Source organism: Sorex araneus, chromosome 1, assembly GCF_027595985.1.
Source record: "Sorex araneus isolate mSorAra2 chromosome 1, mSorAra2.pri, whole genome shotgun sequence".
NCBI classification, from domain to species: Eukaryota; Metazoa; Chordata; class Mammalia; order Eulipotyphla; family Soricidae; genus Sorex; species Sorex araneus.
This window is the reverse complement of record NC_073302.1, coordinates 319,770,740-319,795,821: the sequence shown is the minus strand read 5'-3', so window position 1 is coordinate 319,795,821 and position 25,082 is coordinate 319,770,740. Positions and strand designations below refer to the sequence as shown.

At 39.5% G+C, this 25,082-nt stretch overlaps 1 protein-coding gene across 1 annotated transcript; it reads right to left on the bottom strand.

The window, feature by feature from the left end:
- Window positions 1-1,838: 1,838 nt before the first annotated feature.
- On the bottom strand, window positions 1,839-24,645 carry LOC101551663 (cytochrome P450 4V2-like). The gene is made up of 10 exons (XM_055128155.1): window positions 24,595-24,645; window positions 24,448-24,533; window positions 19,412-19,602; window positions 18,959-19,028; window positions 17,392-17,518; window positions 14,718-14,894; window positions 8,668-8,770; window positions 4,242-4,376; window positions 3,573-3,752; window positions 1,839-2,011 (listed from the first exon to the last, which is right to left on the bottom strand). The coding sequence occupies exons 1-10, from the start codon at window positions 24,643-24,645 to the stop codon at window positions 1,839-1,841; spliced, it is 1,293 nt and encodes a 430-aa protein (XP_054984130.1).
- Window positions 24,646-25,082: the final 437 nt, after the last annotated feature.

The window sequence follows — 25,082 nt, the reverse complement described above, 5'->3', positions numbered from 1 at the left end:
AAAAAAGTCAGCATTTGCATTTCAGTACTACACACCATGACATCTCAATTTGAGCACAGAATAGTAAAATTTTATTAAAATATGAATATAAATTATTTAAGTTCAAAGGGAAGATCTTAGAATAAAAGGTAAAATTAAGTAATGTTTTACAGACATTTATTGCACATTAATATAGGATCACTTAAATATTTTAAGGCAGGCATCAAATATCAGCATGAAAAATTGAGAAATAACACTGGTTTCTGTGAATGAAAATTTAATTATCCAAAGCATCTGGGATACCTACATTTGATATACAGAGCCACCAAGATGATGGGAAAACTTTTTCAACTGCATTTGATATTTCCTTGACTTTCCCATTATCTTAGGGACTGGGGTGTCTACTCAGGCTCTTTGGAATAGTTAATTTGGTGGAGCTGCTGATCCTGCCCATCTGCCTCAGACTATAGTGCTTGAAAAGTGTTTCTTGTCTTCTAACTGCTTACTTTGATTTTTTAATTGGAGAATACATTTTATAGCTTCTTGGCTTTATATATATAAATATATATATATATTTATATATATATATATCTGCAGTGGCCTTGGAAACAGTGAAGAAATAACATTATTTAAAATATTTTAAAAGGAATTTTTAAAAATCATTTTGTGTAGGAATAGAGATATAGTTTGTGTACTTTAAATGATGGAAATGAGTGTCAAGAAAATTGTGAGGTGTGTTCTGGAGCACTGAATTTACTGCAGTCTTTTCCTAACTACAAGAGAAATTACGGGTTACAGGATAAAGATGAATGGATTCTTTTTTCTTCAACATGAAGAACTGTAGAAGAAATCTGTCAAATTAAGCTGTAGATCTGTGTCCTGATGACACATCTCGTTAGAGAAATAAGATATGCAAAGCAATAGTGTATTGTAGTATAGAGTGTATGAAGTTTGGGAATGGAGAGATTTAAGATGATTCATCTCTACGTGTATCAAAGCTTCCTCTGATCTTATTTCTTACTTCTAATAAAAGAATATAACTGAATTAGCTTGGTTCTTATAGCTCCCAATCTATTAGCCAACCCTATGAGGGATTCAATGCTACCAAGTGGAGTTTTTCCCAATAATAAATGACAATAGTTGAGTCGCTGTAGTACTGTGAGGAGTAACTGATAGCTCTAGGTGCAAAGCCCAAAAGGAAATATACATAGAATCTGTATATCTGTTTAATAAACAATTTAATCTAGGTGTTAAATCCTGAAAAGTACAGGAATAGTCTTCTAGTTTATGCCAGTGATAATTTTTTAACTTGTAATTTATCTTAGTTTAACATAATTAATAATTTATTTCAGACTGAATATAGAGGCTGGAGAAATTGTACATCAGCTAAGATGCTTGATTTGTATGTAGCTGGCCCAGCCCAGGTTTAGTTCCAGCACTGCTTATGGTCCTTAGCACTTCATATGGTCCCCTGAACCCCTCCAGGAGTGAACTTTGACTGCTAACCTGAGGGTAAAAAGTAAGCCCTGAGCACCATTGGTTGTGTTTTGGTTCTATTTCTTAAAATTGAATTTGCTTTTGATATTTCTGTTGCAAAATTCGTTAGGTGATTATCTGAGGACCAAAATAGATGAACTCTATTTTGATATCAATAATTGGGTAATACTTCTGGAGGTGAAGAATAATAAAAACTGCTTTGGGTAGTTTTGTTAAGGTTAAGTGAAAACAAAAAAATTTAGTCTAGGAATTAAAGGAATTCCTAATATGAATTATGAATTAAATTTATAATCTACATATTGTCAATATCATTTCTTTTTAGGAAAGCCTTCTTATGATAAATAAAAAGACCAGTACGATAGCTAAGATTTATCTGTGTTTCTTCTTTTCAACTTGATCCAGATGCCATTAGCTGGACGAAGAATCAGCTCTGCTGTCAGACCAAGTTCTTCTCTTTTCTGAGTGGATTCTATCCAGAAATGCCTCAGGATCCAGGAAAGAACGGTCTTTACCTCCATCATGGCAAACTTTTGACCTTCAAATTAATGTCAATACCACCTCTTTAAGTATAGATATAACTCAAATGTGAAAAAATTATTGGTCCTATCTACTGGAGGAAGTGAACTGTTTTATATATTTACAATAAATGCCCAAACATAAGAATCACTTGGGATTCTTGTAAATAAAGTAGATTCTTGAGTACTCATCCCCATTCTCATATATTACATCTAAGTAGCTGCATAATCCCGGGGTGTTTATACATTAACAGTGTCTGAGATGAATACTGAACATTGAAGTATGAAAGTCACTACTTTGTGCTAATTTCTTATTGCACCTTTATTTACTATCGAATTACCAGTATGTTTCAGATTCTTCAGTTAACTCAGACCTCATTTTACTAGTACTTGTGTTTATACAAATAATAAAATTCTCGATGTACTAAAAAAATTATATATTCATGATGAGGTACTTTCATTTTATGTAAGAACTTCCACTGCTCTATAGTAAGCATTCATTCTTTTGAGTTGCAAAACGCAGTTGTTAAAAGTAATAGATGTAAAATTTAGGTTAAATACAAAATGTGTTCTAAATAAAAATTTCACAATATAAAATATATTCTTCTTTAACCTTAAATCTATAGCATTTAAAGTTCTACAACAGAAATGAGTATTCATTATTTTATGGGCTGAAATTTCATTTCCCCAAATTCTTATTGCTAACCCTTAGCACCTGAGGATGTGCTAGTACCTGGAGCCAGGACCTTTGAGAGCAGGTTATGTTAAATGAACCTTAATTTAACATGATAATAACTGGGCTGGAGTGATAGCACAGCGGTGTGCAGCCAACCCGAGTTCAATTCCTCCGCCCCTCTCGGAGAGCCCGGCAAGCAATCAAGAGTATTGAGCCCGAGCGGCAGAGCCTGGCAAGCTTCCCATGCGTATTGGATATGCCAAAAACAGTAACAATAAGTTTCTCAATGAGAGATATTACTGGTGCCCTCTCGAACAAATCGATGAGCAACAGGGTGACAGTGACAGTGACAGTGATGATAAATCTGGGTGTTATAAAAAGAAGAGAGTAGAACATGAACATAGAGGAAAGAGTAGTAAAGACACAGGAGAAATTCCACCCAAAAGCTAAAATCCTCAAAAAAAAAAAAAAAACAGCAGTTTAGGACTTTTATCAAGTCTGGTGTTGATGTACCCAGTACTTTGTTAGAGCAGCCCTAGGAAACCAATGCAGGACAGAAATATTTTTTTTTTAAATAAAGTAGTATGGGGGCTGGAGCGATAGCACAGCGGGTAGGGTGTTTGCCTTGGACAAGGCCAACCCGGATTTGATTCCCAGCATCCCATATGGTCCCCTGAGCACTGCCAGGAGTAATTCCTGAGTGCAGAGCCAGAAGTAACCCCTGTGCATTGCCAGTTGTGACTCAAAAGCAAATAAAAAAGAAATAAATAAAGTAGTGCGAATTGGAAGGAAAATACCTGTTTGTAAAAGACTATTGTAAATGGAACCCTTTAATTTCCAATAACTTGTGAGAAACTGAGGACCATGTGAGCTTGAAAGGTCAGGCCTATTTGATGGATACCAACCTATGCAGTTTCTGGGTCCAGCAGAGAAGGGCACGTATGCATATGGATGACGTCCTTGGGAATTCTCAGGAAAGAACCTTTCTGGCTTGAATTCCTCAGGGTCTGGGAAGTACTCTGGATTTCTGTGCAGTGCATAGGGAGCTATGATGATCTCAGAGCCTTTCAAAATTTTGCAACCACCTGTCAAGAAATAGTCAAATGTTATGACAACGAAGTATGACAGAAAGAGAGAAATTTAAGATGCCCTCTCAAGCTGGCATCACAGGTGTCCGAATTTCATGGTATTCTTGGGCTCTAGCACTGAGCTGCAAGCCCAATTAGCCAAATACTGCTAGGACTGGTCTCAGGTCTCTCTAAATAGTACTAAAGGGCTCCCAACCAGCAAAATGAAAAAAAAAGTCTACTCTTGAACTAGGAGAGTTCTAAGGGCTAGAGCACATGCCTTTAATGCTCAAGATGCAAGTGGGTCCCCGGCACCAGTGGACTTGAGCAGTATAGCATTATCAGACCCATGTTGTATGTCATTAGTAGTGATTGGCCAAGTATCACTCTGAGTGCTCCCCAAGGTCCAGTTATTTGGGAGTCCTTCCCCATAATAATAAAATTTGCTCTCTCTATTTTTCTAAAGTCTTACCTTAGAATCCCTGGTATTCTATTCTAAGTACTTACCAATTACACAATCTTCATTAAGCTGACGACCAAATAGAGGCACAGAAGGAAATAGACGAAGAGTCTCCTTAATAACACATTCCAGGTACTTGAGTCTCCTCAGGTCCTCTACCGTCACAGGACGATGAGACTTCCCTGGTTAAATTAATACATGAGATGACTATAAGAAATTACTTGAATGTAGGGAGATGGGTAGTACCTCAAAGTAGAATACAATAATCAAAAAACAGAATTTCAGGTAAGTACAGATGAAGAAGAATTTTGACTATGCATGATCAAAACAAAATGGAATAATATGTGAATAATAATAATAATAATAATTAAATAATAAGAAGAATAATAAAAGAAACCAGACACAAAAGTTCAACCCATTGAATGGTTCCAGTTGTAGAATGTACTCTGATTGGGAAATCTACAGAGACTGAAAGTAAATTAATGTATACCATGGAAGAGGGAATGATGGAAAATGGCTGATTAGTGCTATAAGGTTTCCTGTTGGGTCCTGAAATGCTTTGGATATAGATAGAGGTAAAAGTTGCACAACATTGGGAATGTCACACAGTTTTGTTTTTTTTGAATTATTCATTTTGAGTCCTTAGAGACTCCCTTGTCTTCTTTTGGTGTATTCTTTGCTTTTTCCCTACATACAGCTTCTAAATTTCTTTAGCCCAATTCCTACAACAGAATCTACACTGCCTCCTCCCTCCAGGTTAGGAGATGATCAACTTCTCTGGTCTTGTTAAGGGAGAAAAAGAAAAGAAAGTTAGTTAAAGGAGAAAAAAAAAGAAAGAAGTAACTGAACATACTGATTAAATACAAAAAAGAAACAGAAAAGCTAAATAAACAAGCCAACGGGAAGATCTTAAAAGCTGAAGAGAAATACAACAAATTTGATCATTTGTCAGAAAAGGTTGAAATGATCATCAAACCCTCAATTTTGGTGTAACATTTGTTAGACACCCCAGAAGTCTCCATTGCTTGAGGGAAGGATGAACTGGTATTGAATTACTTGACTACTGTTTAAATGGGTATTTGAAAATGAGTCAGGTTAATGAAAATATTTTTATTTTGATAAAATAATCTTCAACCCAGGAACCCCTCCCCAAACAACAGTTTTCAGGGTGATAGTAAGTACAGGGTTTCAGGCACTGGCCTTGCATGTGGGCAGCCATGGTTTATTCACTGGCACTGCAGTGATCTCTTAAGAACTACGAAGAGCTCAGACCCAGGAGTATTACCTGAGCACCTGCAGGTTTTTATTCATATTCACTGTATCACTATATCACTGTCATCCTATTGCTCATCGATTTACTTGAACGGGCACCAGTAACATCTCCATTGTGAGACTTGTTGTTACTGTTTTTGGTATGTTGAACATACGTATATATATGTATATATCAAGAGAGAGTCTCTTGCCCGTGTACCTGGCTGTCTTCTCCCAGGCCTCCTCGGAGGGGATGGGCTCCAGCTTCCCTCCCCGCCCCAAGCAGAGCTCCCGGAGGCCAAAGACCTCCAGATCCTAACCACAGCCACCCTCAAGGCCCTTCTCCACACGTTTGGACAAGCCTCATGCATGAAGGAACCGACAAAGGAACCCAGGTGTATGGGACCTGGGGCTGAGACTTCCAAGCCTGCTTGGATCGGGACTGGGACTCCTCTGCCCAGAAATCCCATCTCCAGGTAGCTAGGTGGTCACACCCAGGGATTGCCCCCTGTCAACAGTTAGCATCTAGAGACTTAAAAGTCAGCTCCCGGATATCTTATAGCCTACCTCTGGGAGAATCTGGCAAACTATTAGGAGTTTCCTGCCCACATGGGAGAGCCTGGCAAGGTACCCATAGTGTATTAATATGCCAAAACCAGTAACAAGCTGGTCTCAATCCTCTGACCTTGAAAGAGCCTCCAGTACAGTATCGTTGGAAGGATGAGTAAAGAGTAAAGAGAAGCTTCAAAAATCTCAGGGCTTGGACGAATAGAGATGTTACTGAGACCACTCGAGAAATTCGATGATCAATGGGATGATGATGATGATGATGATGATGATGATGATGATGATGATAATGATGATATATATATATATGTATGTATGTATATATATATATATATAATGTGAATGAGATTTGTGATCTCCATTTAAAGCAAATATAATTCTGGGAAGATTTGACAAAATGCCCAGAATAATGCCATCAGGAAGAGGGAGTTCCTTTTTCATGGTTACTGACCACTTTAATGTTGGTGCAGATAAATCTGGAAGTCATCATTGGTGGCATTTCAGCAAAATCATAATCTTTGGTTGATGATAAAGGGAAATAAGAAGAGAAGGTAAGGAGGAGGAGGAGGAGGAGAGGAAGAAGAGGAGGAGGAAGAGGAGGAGGAAGAGGAGGAAGAGGAAGGGGAGGAGAAAACAAAGAAAAAGAAGAAAATGAAAAGTGATGTGAAGTATTGGAAGAAATTGATGATATAAGGGATGATGATGGGGATAAGAACGTAGATGAGAATGAGGGGCAGAAAGAAGAAGGTAAAAGGAAAGGATGACCAGTGGAAAACAGTGAAATCTAACATTTGAAAAATTTCCCTCATTCTTAGTAACAAGTTAGTCTCTATTTTGACCAGTCAGTCTCCTTGCTTTTGAAGTCTCTTTGAAGTCTCTTTACCAGGAAATACAATGGTTCTCAATTTATTTGGGATAGAGAGGAGTTGAAATACCTTGAGTTGAGAATGGAGTATGGAGAGTAAAAATTCTACGTCTTTCTCTCTAAATAAAATTTTATGTATTCTTTCTTGTTCCAGCACAAACTTAATGTGATACTTAAGTCTATATGAATGTGAACAATTACCATCTATGAATATATATCTGTCCCCTGTGTGAAAATGCTTTCAGTTTATAAGAGGAAATATCATATGTAAGTAAAGGATGAATTTAAGATGTTTGGGTGGTTGATATGGGTATTTCCGCATAACTTCTTTGACATGTTTATGAATTAAGAGATTTAGTAAGTTTACGTAGAAATTGATCAAAGGAGTAGATTTTAGGAAAAACATCCTTAACTGTGTGACAAACCAGCCGTACTAGCATATTGATGTATATGTTTTTTGTTACTGTTGTTTATGGTGATGCTTGAGGGTCACTCCTGGCTCTACACCCAGAAATTACTCCTGGTGGCACTTGGGGGAATGGTATATCTGGGATCGAACCCGCTTTGGTTGCATGCAAGGCAAATGCCCTACTCAGTGTACTATAGCTACCGCCTCTAATTATATTTTCAAATAGAAACGTTTTTGTTAAAGATAAATATTGATAAAAAATTAGTATACTTAATTTTCAGATCATCAAGGGTTTGAGGGTGGGATAGGCAAAATATGGGGGAAATGAGTAAAAAGAAACAAAACTAGCACAAATAATTTCTTAGAAAACAGTACAACATATGATTTCAGAAAATTATCAAATAGCACAAGAGCTGATGCATTAAACTCTGAATTTTTGATAAGCAGAAAATAGACTGAGTCAAAACAAAATCCATAAACAAGTTATTTACAATGGGCATATATGAAGAAAATTCTCTTAAAAATTAAAAAAAAAGATGAGGATAAGAGAGATCACTCAAAGGATCAGACACAGGTTTTGCATGCAGAAGGCCTAGGTTCTGTTACCAGCCTAAACTAAGGAATATGGCAGGCATCACAAGAGGCAAGGAATTAATTTTCTTTTCAGGTATCTAGAAAGAGTACAACCTGCCAATAGTCCAGTGATACTGATTTTAGAATATGGCACAATATTACAAGAAATTATTTTAGCTACCACAATTTGTTAAAGCAGCCACAGGAAAGTAACACATTTCTCACCCTCTCCCCTTTCTTCTTGCCTCTAAGATAAACCTGAGGTCTGGAACATAATCAAGAAGACAACAGTCAAGGTGGGAAAGATGTCAGAAGAAAAGAACTTACATCCTCTGGGTATTATCGCAGGACTCCTTATGTATAATACAAAGCTCTGTCCAATGACTTAACCCATCCTTACTGTCCTCCATGACCAGGTGCAATTCCTTAGGGAGTCAGAAACAGTTTTCCTTGACTGCTCTGACTAGCCTCCCCCGCCCCACCCCCTCTGCTCCAATAGCAGCTCTGCTTTTCTCTCAAGTGCACAACACACAACCTGGGACTTGAAGGCTTAGGGACAGTGTCTACTTTGCTACTATGCAAAGAGACCTGTGAGCACAGTCACACTTATCTCTGCATCCCCAGCACCTGGCCACCCGCAGTCAGAGAAGCCATGAGAACTGCCTGTAAGTGATCAGAGGAAGCGTGGCAGAAGAGAAGGTCCTGGAAGGGATCCCACAGGCCCTCCTGAACTTCCTGCAGAGCAGAAGCAACACTGACTTCAGGGGACTTGGCTCCCACAGTGTAACTACTGAAGGGTCAGACATACCAAACACTTCCTCCAGTTCCTGGTCCACTTTTTTCTGCACTTCCGGATGATGACCCAACAGGTACAGGGACCAGTTTATTGCAGTTGCGGTGGTGTCATGGCCCTACAAATGGAAGGGGGGATAGCTTTAAAGCAGAGCTGTGTTGTTATAATCAAATTGGTAGACATCAAGAAGAAAACAGATCATTATTTAACAGTCAGAGAATAGAGTCAACAGAAAAGAACAATAAGAATGCCAGAAAATTTCTTTTCAGACATTTTAGAGCCAGAAAGCAATAGAATGGAAGCTAATAATCAGCCTAAACGTCTATGCTCATTAAAAAAGGGGGGGGGCAAAAATACTGTTTCCAGGCAAATGAAAGCTAAAATAATGTATCACCAGCAGACCAACGCTACAAGAAATGTAATGGGAAAAAGGAAAATGATCTTCTTTTCTATGATTTTAGAGTTTCCTTTATTGATCCACTCATCTGTGCTTTCAATTCATGATTTCATATTTTTCTATCATAGATACAGTAAATATCTGACTGCAGATCAACATTATCTTCAGGTTTGCTTGGTTAATAAAATGATTTGAGGTCCAGAGTGATATTACAGAAGGCAGGACACATGTGTTGCACAGGGCCAACAGAGGTTTATTTATTTATTTATTTATTTTTGCTTTTTGGGTCACACCCAGCGATGCTCAGGGGTTCCTCCTGGCTTTGCACTCAGGAATTACTCCTGGCAGTGCTTGGGGGACCATATGGGATGCCGGGGATCGAACCTGGGTCAGCCGTGTGCAAGGCAAACGCCCTACCCACTGTGCTATCGCTCCGGTCCCAGGGCCAACAGAGGTTTAATTGCCAGCATCCCATATGGTCCCCTGAGCACTGCCAGGAATGATCCCTGACTGCAGAGCCAGGAGTAAGCTCTGAACACCTTCACGTGTGCCTCAAAACTCAAAACCACACAAACAAAAAAAACTTAAACCAAAAGAACTGTACCTGAATGTTCTGCCTACCTTGTCCAGCAGATGTACATATACTCTAAAAGCCAAATTCAATATCAACTTGCTTTAACAAGTCACTCCTATTTAAAAAAAAAATCTATATTCTGGGGCTGGAGCGATAGCACTAGCACAGCGGGTAGGGCGTTTGCCTTGCACGTGGCCGACCCAGGTTCGATTCCCAGCATCCCATATGGTCCCCCGAGCACTGCCAGGAGTAATTCCTGAGGGAAAAAAAAAGGAAAAAAAAAAGCAGAGCTGTGTTAAAATTAGAGAGTCTACTGTCAGTTGTCTGTGGCTTTGACAGGTGCAATGTTACTTCAGAACATGACCAATGAATTCTGTCCAGCATGTTTCCTGGACGAGAAACTGACAATCCCTGCGAGTAGAGCTATGTTTTAGAAACATTTTAGGGTTAAACAACATATTACGGATTTTGCAAAAACAATAATAAAAAAACAGTAAGTATATAATGATATAAGGAATAAGAGTACTTGATATGTGTGGAGGGTGGAGGGTGGGAGAGGGGTTGATGGTAATTTTGGAAGGGGTTTTGAGAAGAGTTAGGCCACACCATGTGGGGCTCAAGGGTTACTCCTGACTGCCCTCAAAGATCACTCCTGGCATTTTGGGGAACATTATGTGGTGCCTTGGATCTAACCCAGGTTAGCCTTATGCAAAGCAAGTGCCCAGTTCATAGTTCTTTCTGCCAACCCCAAATTTTATTTATTTATTCATATATTTAAAGTTTTTAAAATTTATTCACCCTGAGGTTACAAAGTTACTCATATTGGGCTTCAGACATACATTGTTCCAACACCAATCCCTTCACCAGTTCCCACTTCCCTCCACCAATTTCCCTCGGTCCTCACCTTTGTCTTCCACCCACCAGTCTGCCTCTACGAGGGGCCTGTTCTTTTAATATATACATTTTTGCACTGTGGTTTATGTATTGTTCCTGATAGGGCTTGGTACCAGTCTGCCTCTATGAGGGGCCTGCTTTTTAATAATTTTTTTTTGCTTTTTGGGTCACACCCAGTGATGCTCAGGGGTTACTCCTGGTTTTGCACTCAGGAATTACTCCTGGCAGTGCTTGGAGGACCGTATGGGATTCCGGGGATCAAACCTGGGCTGGCTGCGTGCAAGGCAAACGCCCTACCCGTTGTGCTATCGCTCCGGCAAGGGGCCTGCTTTTTAAATATATAATATTTTTCACTTTTTAAAAAAAATTTATTAGAGAATCACTGTGATGTACAGTTTTTTTTCACTATAAAAAATTTTATTAGTGAATCACCGTGGGGTACAGTTACATACTTACAAACTTTCGTGCTTGCGTTTCAGTCATACAATGATCGAGTACCTATCCCTCTACCAGTGCCCATTCTTCACCACCAATGGTCCCAGCATTCCTCCCACCACCCCCACCCTCTCTTACCCCACCCCACCCCACCTCTGTGACAGGGCATTCCTTTTTGTTCTCTTTCCTTTTGGCTGTTGTAATTTGCACTAGAGGCATTGAGTGGTCATTGTGTTCGATCTATAGTCTACGTTCAGCTCGCATCGCTCAACCTGAGTTGGTCCTTCAAATACCCTTTACTTGGTGTTACCTTGTCTCTCTGAGCTGCATTTTTCCCCAGCATTTGAGGCCGGCTTCCAAGCCATGGAGCAGATCTCCCAGTCCTTATCTCTACTATTCTTGGGTGTTAGCCTCCCATTCTGTTACTTTATATTCCACAAATGAGTGCACCCTTTCTATGTCTCTCCCTCTCTTTCTGACTCATTTCACTTAACATGATACTTTCCATGTGATCCATTTATATGGAAATTTCATGACTTCATCTTTTCTAACAGCTGCATAGTATTCCATTGTGTAGATATAGCCAAAATCTAGGAAAAATCCGAGTGCCCAAGAACAGATGACTGGTTAAATATATACATTTTTGCACTGTGGTTTACAGTACTGTTGCTGATAGGACTTTGTACATAGTACTGTACCATTTTTCCTTCAGGCTGAATGCTTCCCCTCACCATAGTCACTCCCTCCCTGTCCTGTTCCATGCCCCCTAAGGTGGCATGACTCCTACTGAATACCAGTTCTTATGATATTTGTTTCCATTGTCTTTCACAAATTTTTTTAAGGGAAAACATTCTGACTTCCTTGTGCCAACTTGCTAGATTTGTACTTTTCTGCCTTATCCCATGTGTCAGGTAGCACTTACCTGCCAGTGCTTATCACTAGATAATGTGTTTTGTTTTGAGTAACAGTCTCCAAATGAAGAAGTCAATACATAGCTTCATTTAATACTCTCAGTTGCATGGACAACAATAGGATTTTGCTAAAGCTAATTCAGTTATTCACCAAATTCTACAAAAACACTTGATCCCACAATTTTAATAGATTAAAATTCAAGAGATTAAAAGATAAAGGGGTAGAGCACATGCTTAGCATGGGAGGCACCAGCTTGATCTCATGAACTACTGGCCCCCAAGAGCTGCCATCTAATAGCTCCGATACCCTTCCTTCAGTAGCAGAGTGCCTTATAACTTCTAGGTAAAGTGTTGACCAGTCAGTCCTGTACCATAAGGTCAACTGACCCTGAGGTGGCACTGGTTTCCCTCTGAGCCTTGGTTTGAAGTAAAGAAAAACTAAGAGAGAAAAATAACTTCCCCAGGCAGACATCTTAGTAAGAGAGGCAGAAATGGAGTCTCCTGAAAGTTGGGTGACAGCAGACCCCACCCTCCCCTCCTCTGTGAGGGTACAGTGATGAGGCGAGGACCTATGGACACCTTTCGTCTCTGCCTGTTCCATGTTCCAGACCTGAACTCTTGGTTCCTGCTCTCACCTCACCATGACATTCTCTCATACAAAGATAATGGCTTCTATACAATAACCTTTGCATTTGGAACATGGCATAATAAAATAACTATGATGAATACTGCGGGGAGAGAAAACAAGTGATTCCATCTCTGGATGATCTTCCTTTTCCATTTTCTCTTCCTGATGCCAAGTATGATTGCAATAGTTCACCCTCTGGGCAGAAATATCCAAAATATTTGTTTCATGAACCAGTTTATAACTTGAATTATATGAGGTATATGCTGCACATTTAAATCTACATATATATTTAATTAAATGTAGATATATTTAATATGTATATGTATTTCTATGAGTATATATATATTCCTAATGTCTCATTTAGTGTATAGTTTATTGCATTTTGTTGCCTTCAGTTCTTTTTTAGAATATACTCCTGACTTTCCCCCAACTCTGTACCCTTTCACTTCTTCGTCCTCAAAAGTCACAGAGGGAAATGTGCCTGTTAACTGCTTTTAATAGCATTTCTTGAATTTGTAAGTAGAAGGCTGATTCAAATCAATTAGAGGAATCTGAGCTACTTCCTATTTCACTCTGCCACCTGCCCTCCCAAAGCAGGGTGAAGCAGAACAGAAAGTCCAGAATTTACAGAAGTCATCACTCAGGGCAGAGGACAAAGTATAAACCACAGTGATGCAAGGCATGAATGGTGGCAGAAATAGTCTGGTGAAGCCACTGTTACAGATTTCCCCAAGGAGAAACAAATTAGAATTTCAAAGAATTATAAAGTTGGGCCAGAGAAAATGAGTCTGGTGGTGTTCATGGAAGTTCGAGATTACAAGGCAGGAAATGGAGGTGTGTATATACACAAGAAGTGACTAAGTGTACATGAGAACACATGAATATGCCTTGTTTCGTCTCTTTAATTGCAGTCTCTATACCAGAGATTTGTTCTACATAATATGTAAAGTAGTTAGAAAGTTTTGCAGATTGTTATTTGACTTGAAAACCAGGAATGTGTCTAGAATCTCACACTGAGGCAATTCTCTGTTTCCAGGTTCTTATATTTTTACCTACTGCAGCTCAGAGAAGTAACAAAGCAGTCTTCTCTTAAACCTGAAAAAGTAGGTTGTGTGGAAATAGTACTGTGAGTTTGAAAGATTATCTGGAAGTAGGAAGTACGAGAGAAGTAATTGAAAATTCTGGTTTTTCCTCTGCTTGAAAAGCTTAGTGGAGCCTAAAGTTCTCCTGAGTTAAATATATATATGTATATATATATATACGTATGCATAAATATGTATATATCTGTATATGGCAGAGTGTCTCTTGCCTGCATGCCTGGCTGTCTTCCCTGGGGCCCCTCAGAAGGGATGGGCTCCAGCTTCCCTTCTTGCCCCAAGCAGACCTCCCGCGGCCAAAAACCTCCATAGCCTAGCCACAGCCAGGCTCAAGGCCCCTCTCCACACATTTGGATGAGCCTTACGCATGAAGGTACTGGCAGAGGAACCCAGGTGTGTGGGACCCAGGGCTGAGATCTCCAAGCCTGCTTGGATCGGAACTGGGCCTCCTCTCCCCAGATTTCCCATTTCCCAGTAGCTAGGCAGTCACACCCAGGGACTGCCCCGACCGCTATAATCCCGTCAATGGCCAGCATCCAGGGATTTAAAAGCAAGCTCCTGGAAGCACTCCGCCCCTTTGCAGCAGTGCTATATCTTATAGCTTACTTCTCCCTCTGGGAGAACCTGGCAAACTATCAAGAGTTTCCTGCCCACATGAGAGAGCCTCGCAAACTCTGCATGGTGTATTAATATGCCAAAACCAGTAACAAGCTGGGTCTCATTGCCCTGACCCTGATAGAGCCTCCAATGCACCATCGTTGGAAAGGACAAGTAGAGAGAGGCTTCTAAAATCTCAGGGCTAGGACGAATGGAGACATTACTGAGACTGCTCAAGAAATTCAACGATCAACAGGATGATGATGATGATGATGATGATTATATATATACATGCATATATATATTTACACACAAATGTATATCCCCTGCTATATCCACAACTAGTTAAAATCTTTTTTCTAAAGAATTAAGTTGATTAGTTTCTCAAAATTTTTAACTTCTAGTTATTATGATAGAATGATCCTTTCTCATTGAAATTAAGCTGCTTAAAATTCTATTAAAATTTAAATAATATTAATGATTCTCAAAATTTGAGTTAGGTGACCTCTGAAAATAACACAGTATAAAATACCTCAAACATGAAGGTGTCCACTTCTTCTTGAATATCTTCATGACTTAGTTTGTTTCCTTCATCATCAGTTACTTTTAAAAGCAAGTCAAGAAAAACCCTTTGCTTTTTGGGAAAGTTGTTACTGTCAGTTCGGCATTCCTCATCTCTCTGCATCGCTTTGGCCCGTTCAGTGATGACCTGTATGGTTTAAATCATCACATGCTTGTATTGGGAATTTCATATAGAGAATAATATATTTCTCCATGAAAAGATACTCCATTCTTAAACTGAGTTGTGAATGCTTTCCCATCCTCTATGCCTCAGCAGTATCTTAAGTTCTTGTGGAAATACAGCAAAACTTCCTATTTACATGTTAAGGTATCCAGCATGAGTTTTACAAACAAGTTGAACATCAGACAAATCCATAATTTTCAAGTGTGATTTCTACAGTGTTTCAAGCATGGGAAAGAAAAAAAACAATCTGAAAGATTTGAAGGTTCTGATAGGAAAAAGTTTAGGTGGTGGAGAGAATACATCCGTTCTATAAGCAGCTACAGTTTTGCTGAGAGAGGCTACAGCAAATCACTGAGTTCATGTGTGTGCCTTCTGGACCTTCTAGAATGAGTTTCCACAAACACAACCTTAGATGGGGACTGGCTCCCCCCTTGTACTGTGTATGTCCATGTCACACTATCATATGGAACTTCCCTGACACTGTGATGCACTATTTAGCACTCACTAGCATCCTGCCACTGCTTTATTGTTTTCTTCTACAGTTACCACCTGACATTATTTTGTTCTTGCTCTTTTATGTCTTTCTCCTCCAATTTGAATGTCCCATCTATGTGACAGGAAATTTGTCTTGGTTCATTGATGAAATTCCAAGCTCTATACCCTAGCATGATGTGTTTAAAAGTCTCATTAGCCATTTGTTGAATAACTAAAATAATTATAGTCCATAAACTTAAGTTGGTTCTACATTTTATTCTATATATGTTATATATGGGCTGGAGTGATAGCACAGCAGTTGGGCTTTCACCTTTCACGCGGCCAACCCGAGTTCAATTCCTCAGCCCCTCTTGGAGAGCCCGGCAAGCTACTGAGAGTATCGAGCCCGCACGGCAGAGCCTGGCAAGCTACCCGTGCATATTGGATATGCCAAAAACAGTAACAATAAGTCTCTCAATGAGAGACGTTACTGGTGCCTGCTCAAACAAATCAATGAGCAATGGGATGACAGACAGACAGACATGTTATATATGCTTTTCTTACCAGGAAAAATGATCAAAGATCATACTAAGTCATCAGGATGAACAGATATCATTTATATGTTTATTAACTATTCCTTTTCATAAACACACCTTTAACACAAACTCTAGCATACTATATTCACAACAATACATTATCTCCAGGTTATTTCTGATTTGGAAACAAGATAGTAATTTCTGCTACACTTTATATTTTTCATTAATATTTTTCTGTACATGTTCTTTACCTTTGAAAGTAACTGCCTAGTAAATATTCCCAAGAAGTCTCATAACTTAGATGTTTGTCTTTCATTTATTTTACATATTGTCCTACTTCTTAACAAAAGTTCATAATATGTATCCACTTTTTCTTGTTTGTGGAGCCATAGATGAAACCCGTACCTCTTGCATTCAAGGCATACATTTTAATTCTGAGCCACATTCCCAGTTACATACACATTAGTTTTTATAATTTATACATATGTTTACCTTTTAGACTAACTCTTTTTAGTTTTAGACACTAAGCACTTAAAATTTTCTGAAGACAACCTGCCACAGAGATGCCTCCAGACCCTATGGCAGACTGTCTTATCTGGGGCAACTCAGAGCGAGATGGTGAGTTCCCTTCCCCACCCCAACAGAGCCTTGGTAGCTGGAAACACTCCAGAACTCAATCGCTGCCATGCTCACGGCCACTCTCCACAGGTTCCAGTGAGCCTCACCCATGAATAATCCTGCTGTATAATCGTGTTTTAAATTTTAAAATTCATGGAGCATGCAGTCACATTTGCAACTGCAGGACCTCTCACACTCTAAACCACTGACATTCCAAGAGTAGCACACCACATTCGATGAGGTTTCAAGTAGAAGGCAACCAATCTCATAGAGTATATATAAGCACACAAGGCTCAATCTTTAACAAACATGTTAGTAATCTCCTATATAAGTCTTAATGGCTCCAGCAATCTTCACACATTTTCTTCCATGAAAACTTTATTGGACCATTTTTAGTGCATTATTCATAACAAGCAATACAAAATTATTTCTGTTCTGTTTGGGGAGGTACAGTTTGGGATTTGGGGTGGAAATATTTGAAATATGGTGGTGGGAAGGTGTAATGGTGGTGGTATTGGTATTCAAATATTACTGTGAACATCTTTATAAAAATAATTGAATTAAAAAAATTTCTAAACAGAACTCAACTGCAATTAGGCCTCTCACTTTCCCTCATTATATTCACTTAAAGTTTTATTTGACACAGACTCTGTGTTTCTATACTGGGGTAGATTAGCAAAACATAAAAATCATGATTTATAAAAGTTCTGTAGTGGAGAGTAGTGATGACTGCCCAACATTGAAAATACATTTAATGACACCAACTGTAAAGCACTATGGTGGAAAATTTAATGTTATGAAAATTTAACCGGAAGTAAAAACTTGAAACTTACATTGTTGGTAAAATCATGTAGAATCTTTAGGGTTCTTTTGTATTCCCATCCTTGCGTAAACATAAAGAATAAAATATCAGGCCAGAAATAGGGTCTCTTCATTCTTTGAAGTATTAGGTCACTCATTCTATACATAAAAATTTAAAAATACATTAGCTTATATGTCTAACATGTACTTTTTGAGCACCTCCATGTATTTTCTGAGCTTGAATGTTCTAAATGAGTGTTAAAAAAGAGAAGGATGATAGATAATTCACAAGATACTGAGAGCTCAGTGATTTTGGGTCAATAACCCTGACCTGGACACCTTTACTAAAAAATAAAATAATAAAACATAATCATTTATTTAGAGGAAGGCAGAATCTTATAAAAACTTCCCTACTTGCTGGACAACTGGTGCCTTTTTGTTTGTCTTGGGAGTGATCTGGCCTTCCAAAAGCTTGCTGGGGCTCTTGTGTCACCTGTTAAGATGAAATCTGTCTCTTGTCAATGACATATCATTGACTTGATCACTATTCAGGAGAGAAAAAATTAAAAAGGCTGCCATGTTCTATGTGTTCTATAGAAAATGCCTATAAATAGGCATATAATGCTCCCAGCACCTCCCTCATCGTTTCCAGTTTTGAACAGAAAGTCTTCTCGCTTTTCTTCATGACCTGCTTAACTGCCAGCTGCCAGTTACTAAGATCAGCCTTTCTTGGCCACTCATTCTGTAGGAAAGGTCACATCCAATTAATTCCTGACCCTACTGCTAATTAGCTGAATAATTTCAAGTAACTTGAAAATAACATATATTTATGTTATATGTTATATCACATATCAGAGTCTCTTGCCCGCGTGCCTGGCTGTCTTCTCCGGGGCCCCTCGAAGGGGATGAGCTCCAGCTTCCCTCCCCACCCCAAGCAGAGCTCCTAGCAGCCGAAGACCTCCTGAGCCTAGCCACAGCCATGCTCAAGGCCCCTCTCCACATGTTTGGACGAGCCTCACACATGAAGGTACTGGCAGAGGAACCCAGGTGTGTGGGACCTGCTGCTGAGACCTCCAAGCCTGCTCGGATTGGGACTGGGCCTCCTCCACCCAAATTTCCCATTTCCCAGTAGCTAGGCAGTCACACTCAGGGACTACACCTGGCGGCCGTGTAATCCCATCAATGGCCAGCATCCAGAGACTTAAAAGCAAGCTCTGGAAGTTTATAGCCTACTTCTCCCTCTTGGAGAACCTGGCAAACTATGGAGAGTTTACTGCCACATGGGAGAGTCTCGCAAACTTCACATGGTGTATTAATATGCCAAAACTAGTAACAAGCTGGGTCTCATTCCCCTGACCCTGAAAGAGCCTCCATGCAGCATCGCTGGGAAGGACGAGTAGAGAGAGGCTTCTAAAATCTCAGGGCTAGGACGAATGGAGACATTACTGAGACCATTTGAGAAATTTGACAATCAACGGGATAATGATGATGTTATATCACTGTATCACTGTATCACTGTTATACATATTAGAAAAAATTAATGGCAATTTTTAAGCTAATCACAACATTTCTTAAAGCAGTCCAAAGCAATCAATTTACCTATAAACTGCACGGACATATTCGGAGTCATCATTTATTTGTGCACCAATTTTCTTCCCCATCGCTGTTTCTGTAAAACATGATGAGAAACAACAATTCAAGTGATGCACACTTCTTGTATTTATCTTCCAAAGGCTGACGCTTGGAAAGAGTCACACATGCTGTTTTGTTCTAATGAGCTTACATGCCTCCCTCCCACCTTCCCATCTGCTCCTGTGTCACTGCTTCTTCAGTTCACTGCCTCTGCCCTTTCTCCCCTTCCCCTTTCTGGTGTCCTGGCTATCTCACTGCTCTGCTCCAGGATGAGGAATGGCTGATGCATCTCAGGCAGTGTTCAGCAGTAGGACCTCCTGAAGCACCCAGGATCCTTTCCACTCCCACACTGGCCTTTCCCTGGGTCTGTTACTTTCCATTTGGGTTATTTCTTTTATACACTACAACACTGACACTTACCACAGATGATATCTAATGCACAAAGAGTGATATCAAAAAAGCAATTAAACTTTTCTTTATCAGCATGTTTTTCAAGTTTATTAACCAACACATTGGCTTGTTCGTTCATGATGTCTAAGAAGTCTTCCAGAATTGTAAAGTGGAAAGTGGAAGTTAACATTTTCCTCCTAGAGCGCCATTTGTTTCCAGTACTAGAAATACAAGACATAATTACAGATAAGCGAAGCAGCACTTTAAATGTGTGCAAATATAAGTGTGTCAATAAAATTCTTCTAAAATTATTTGGTCTATATATTCTCAATTGCCTCGCTAAAAATATCCATGTAGATGTGTGCCAGTCTTGCAGGTATGAGATGATACCTCATTTTTGTTTTGATTTGCAGTTACCTGTTGATGAGTGATGTAGAGCACTTTTCAATATACCTTTCTGCCATCTGTGTCTTTGATGAAGTTTCTGCTCTTCTCTTTCCCCCATGTTTTGACAGGCTTTTTTTTCCCCTTGCTAAATACTACCAATGCTTGCATATCAGCCCTTTATCAGATGAGAAATTGGCAAATATTCACTCCCAGTCTGTGGAATGTCTTTTATTCTGGTCATCATTTCCTTTACAGTGCAAAGGCTTCGTAGTAGAAGAACACACGTAGTAGAACACATATAGTCCCATGTGATTATCTTTGCTCTTTTTCCTTTGGTCAATGGCATTGAATCGTTGAAGATATGTCTAGATTCAGTGTCGTGAAGTGTTATACCTGTTTTCTTCAATATAATCTATGGATTCAGGTCTAATATTGAGATTTTAATCCATTTTAATTTGAACTTTTGTGCAGTTTTATAAAGGGTTCTTGGTGCTTTTTTTGCATGTGACTGCTACCAGTTTTCCTAAGATCATTTGTAGAAGGGGTTTCATACTTTTCGCTCCTTTACTGATTAACTGCTCATATACCTGTGTCTAGACAGATCTTCAGGTATATGGACAATTCTACTCTATTGGTCTCAGAGTCTGTCTTATTCAAGTACCACACTATTTTGATTATCAAAACTTTATAATATAGTTTGAAGTTGAGAAACAGGAGTCTCCCATTTTTCCCCCCTAGAATTGCTTTCTTCTACCGGGGAGTGAAGAGGGGGTGATTATTACTCCATATCAATTTCAACAGCACTTGATCTATGCACTTAAGAAATACCATAGGTGGGGGGAAGGGAAAAAAAAGAAATACCATAGGTATTTTTATAGGAATTGTACTGAATCTGAACAATGTTTTGGGAAAAATTGTCATTTTGACAATATTAGCCCTTCCAGTCCATGAATAGGGGATATATTCCAATTCTTGTGTTTCTTTACTCCTTTTAGTGTGCTTTATGGTTTTCTTTGTATAAGCAGTTCACCACTTTTATAAAGCTGATTTCAAGGTAACTGATTTTCTCTCTCTCCTATATCATTTGAATATAGAAAAGGCATAGATTAATGTACATTGATTTTATCACCTGCCATTTTACTGTACAAGTCTATTATTTCTAGGAGTTTTTGTGTGTGAGTGGAGTTTCTAGGATTTTCTTAGTATCAAATAGAGCAAATAGTGAGAATTTTACTTCTTTTCCATGAATATTTTTCTTGCCTAATTATTATAGCAAAGAATTACAGTACTTTCCCAATTAAATAGGAGTGGTGAGACTGGGCAGCCTTGTCTTATGCCTGATCTTAGAGAGGAAGCTTTCAGTTTTTATCACAAAGATCCGAAACAACCAGTGTTGGCATGGATGTGGGGGAAAGGTAACCTCACTCCTGCTTGTAGGAATGTCAATTGGTCCAGCTTCCTCTGGAAATCAATATGGGTACTTCTAAAAAAACAATAAATTGAGCTTCCATATGACACAGCAATTCCACTTCTTGGCATCTACACCAAGGCCCCAAAATTCTATTCAGAAAAGACATTAGTGGTCTTAGGTTCATTGAATAAAATAAAAATTTTAAAACTTTAAAAATTATATATATATCAGTAAGATCTACTGAAACTGGAAATATTTAAAAGAAACATTTCTATAAAATTATGGAATATTAATATTTTAGAATAATTCTCTACAATGAACTTGAAAAAATTATAAAACTGAAAATTTTAGCATTGTTTCTAATCTTCTAAGTTACAAATAAGAAAGTTGGAGTTTTTCTACTCTCCATTGACACTTAATCTTCAGATCATCTTCATGTTCCAGATCCCTGTCATGGCTCCTACCCTTGTGTTCTATGTTCCCCACATGTATTCTGCCAGTGTATCTTGAGGCTCTTAAAAGCTGAGTCTTCTTTCTGGATCCCAGCTTGCACATGGATGTTATTGCTCTTGGTTTTATGATTTTTCTGACATTTTTCATCTTCATTAAATGTTCAATCTGTCACTGCACCAAACTCTGCATTTTCTTGACTCATTCAGACATTGGGCCTCATAATACTGCTTAGGAGAAATACAAATGGCTAAAAGGCACATGAAAAAATGCTCTACATTACTAATCATCAGGGAGAAGCAAATCAAAACAACAATGAGATACCATCTTATACCACAGAGATTGGCACACATCAAAAGGAACAAAAGCAACCTTTTGTTAGCTTGGATATGGGGAGAAAGAGACTCTCCTTCATTGTTAGTGGGAATGCTGACTGGTCTAATCTTTCTGGAAAACAATATGGACATTCTTCAAAAACTAGAAATTGAGTTTCCATGTGACTCAGCAATACCACTTCTGGGAACATATCCCAGGGGTGCAAAAACAAACAAAAAAACAAAAAACATAGTAGAAATGATAACTGCTAACAATAGCCAGAATGTAGAAACAACCTGAGTGCTCGAGAACAAATGACTAGTTAAAAAAACTATGGTACACAATGGAATACCATGCAGCTGTTAGAAAAAAATGAAGTCATGAAATTTGCTTTTAAATGGATGGATATGGAGAGTATAATGCTAAGTTAGAAGGAGAGGGAAAAACATAGAATGACTGCACTAATTTGTGGAATATAAAATAACATAGTATGAGACTAACACCCAAAGGACAGTAGAAACAAAATCCAGGAGCATTTTATCCATGATTGGAAGCCTGTTTCAAGTGCTGGGAGAGAGGGTGGATGGGATAGAGAAGGGACTACTATGACAATGGTGGTTGGAGAGGACTCTCTGGATGGGAGATGTGTGATGAAAGTGGGTAAAGGACCACTCATGATGGCCTCTCAGTATCTGTATTGCAAACCATCATGCACAAAAGTAGAGAGAGTAAGAAGAAAAGTGCCTTCTGTAGAGGCAGGAGAGGTGTTGGGGGTGGGGTGGGGGTGCCACAAGGGATACCGGGTACAATGGTGGTGGTAAATGTACACTGGTGGAAGGATGGATGTTGAAACATTGTATGACTGAAACCCAACCCAATCATGAATTCTTTGTAACTGTGAAAAAATAAAAATAAACATGGCTATCGTTTATGCCACACTCAGCAGTGAAGAATCCTGGCTGACAGGCATCATACACTGGAGAATGCTCCAGACCCCAGACCAAGCCGATAACACCTGGGTACCCCAGATGGAGCAGGTGCAGTCTCCGCCTTCTCCAGATAGAATCCCTGCAACACTGAGCTTCTACTAACATGGCTCTGGTATGTTGGGGAACAGGACTATTTCTCCAAACCGCATGGGGGCATCGGAACTGGGCACTTCCATCCCGGCTTCCAGCCTGCTCCTGACCCCAGAAGTCATGCCCTCAACCCGCCCCCGGCACCATTTTGCCTCACTCAGCAGTGAAGAATTCTGGCCGGTGGGCACCACACACTAGAGAATGCTCCGGACCCCACAGTGAGCAGATAACAACGGTGCCTTAGATGGAGCAGGTGCAGTCTCCCCACCTTCTCCAGATCGAATCCTGGTGACACTGAGCTTCTACTAACATGGCTCTAGTATGTAGTGACCAGGACTATTTCTCCAAACTGCGCAGCCACACAAGCGGCTGCGCAACCTTTTCTGATGTGCAAAAAACTGCTCAGGAATGGCTCCTCCACCCCTAAACAGCCATGATCCCAGAGGCACACAAACCAATCTCAGAACGCAGTGGCTGCGAACTTAGCTATGCTCCTGGACTGTGAACTTAGCTACAACCCCATGCAGCCCTGGGAGAGGAAGGGATTTTAGCCCTTGGCCTTTTCCCTTTTGTGGCAGCGTGGGGACAGCCACCACTCAGAGCCAATTGGACAGAGAGGTAGGAGGTTGCAGTGATAGGGCACGTTAGAAATCTCACAATGGGGGGTGGGGCAGAACCAGCCCTGCCCCCCGCCCAAACGAGACCCTGAGCGGCTGCCCACAAATGCTCCTCCGCTCCTGAATGGCCATGATTCCAGAGCCACACAAACCAATCTCGGAATGCACCAGCTGCTGGCAGAAATACCTCTGGACTTCATTACTAAAATACCAGAATTTCAAAACTGCACAGCCACTGTTGCAGCCGTGCAACATCATATGTTCTTCAGTATCAGCAATAGAAAACAAATGATCTAATGATGCCTTTTCTGCAGGTCTGATTGTTGGGGGGAAATTCCAAATAATAATAGTGGGTTTTCTATCGAAAATTGAATGAACTAAAAATAAAGATATAACAAAGTGAAAATCATCTGCCACACAGGCAGGTTGGGGGGTGTTATGGAGGGTATACTGAGGTTCTTGGTGGTGGAACATGTGCACTGGTGAAAGGATGGTGTTGATCATTGTATGACTGAGGCTTAAACCTGAAAGCTTTGTAACTGTTCTCACGGTGATTCAATAAAAAAATTTAATTTAATTTAAAAAATGCTTGGGAACTAGTTATTCTTATTATGGAGATGGTGGTTGTTGATTACCTGGGATCCTATTTTAAAGGGCTCTATTGGAGAATCACATTTTCCAGATTCTCCCCTACTTTCTGACAGTAATTTTGCTGCAGGAGCACTTACTTGCATCAGTTCCTAATGTAACAAATTACCAGAGCAGCACTGCTTTTACAAAACAGTTTGTTTACATATTGATACCCACCTTGTAAGAAGTCCAAGGCCAAGCCATGGTTCCAAAAATTTGTATAAGTAGGACTTGTCAATTTGTTTTGAACTACATAAAATTGTCTTAGAAAGAAAAACAAAACATTATTTCAGAGATACCTCCAAGCAATGAAAATAATCTTACCTCTACAATAGAAAAATCTAAATAGGGACCAATAGTGCTTATGTTGCACATGGCAGCCTAGATTTGTTCCCCAGCACCTCATATGGTCCTGTCAACACTGTCAGGATTTGACCTGAGCGCAGAGTCAGGAATAATAAGCTACTGAGCATTACCAGGCATGACCCAAGATCAAAAACAAAAATAAAACAAACAAAACACCTTTCTAAAGTAACATTTTATAACTACAATGACTGGAGCAATAATCCAACAGGTAGGGCTTTTGCCTTCCACACAGTTAACCTGGATGTGATACCCCTCACCTATATAGTCTCTTGAGCTGCTCATAGTGATCCCTCGGTGCAAAGCTAGGAGTAAGCCCCGAGAGCCACCAGGTGTGCCCTCCACCTTCCAAAAAAAGAAAGAAAGAAAGAAAGAAAGAAAGAAAGAAAGAAAGAAGGAAAGAAAGAAAGAAAGAAAGAAAGAAAGAAAGAAAGAAAGAAAGAAAGAAA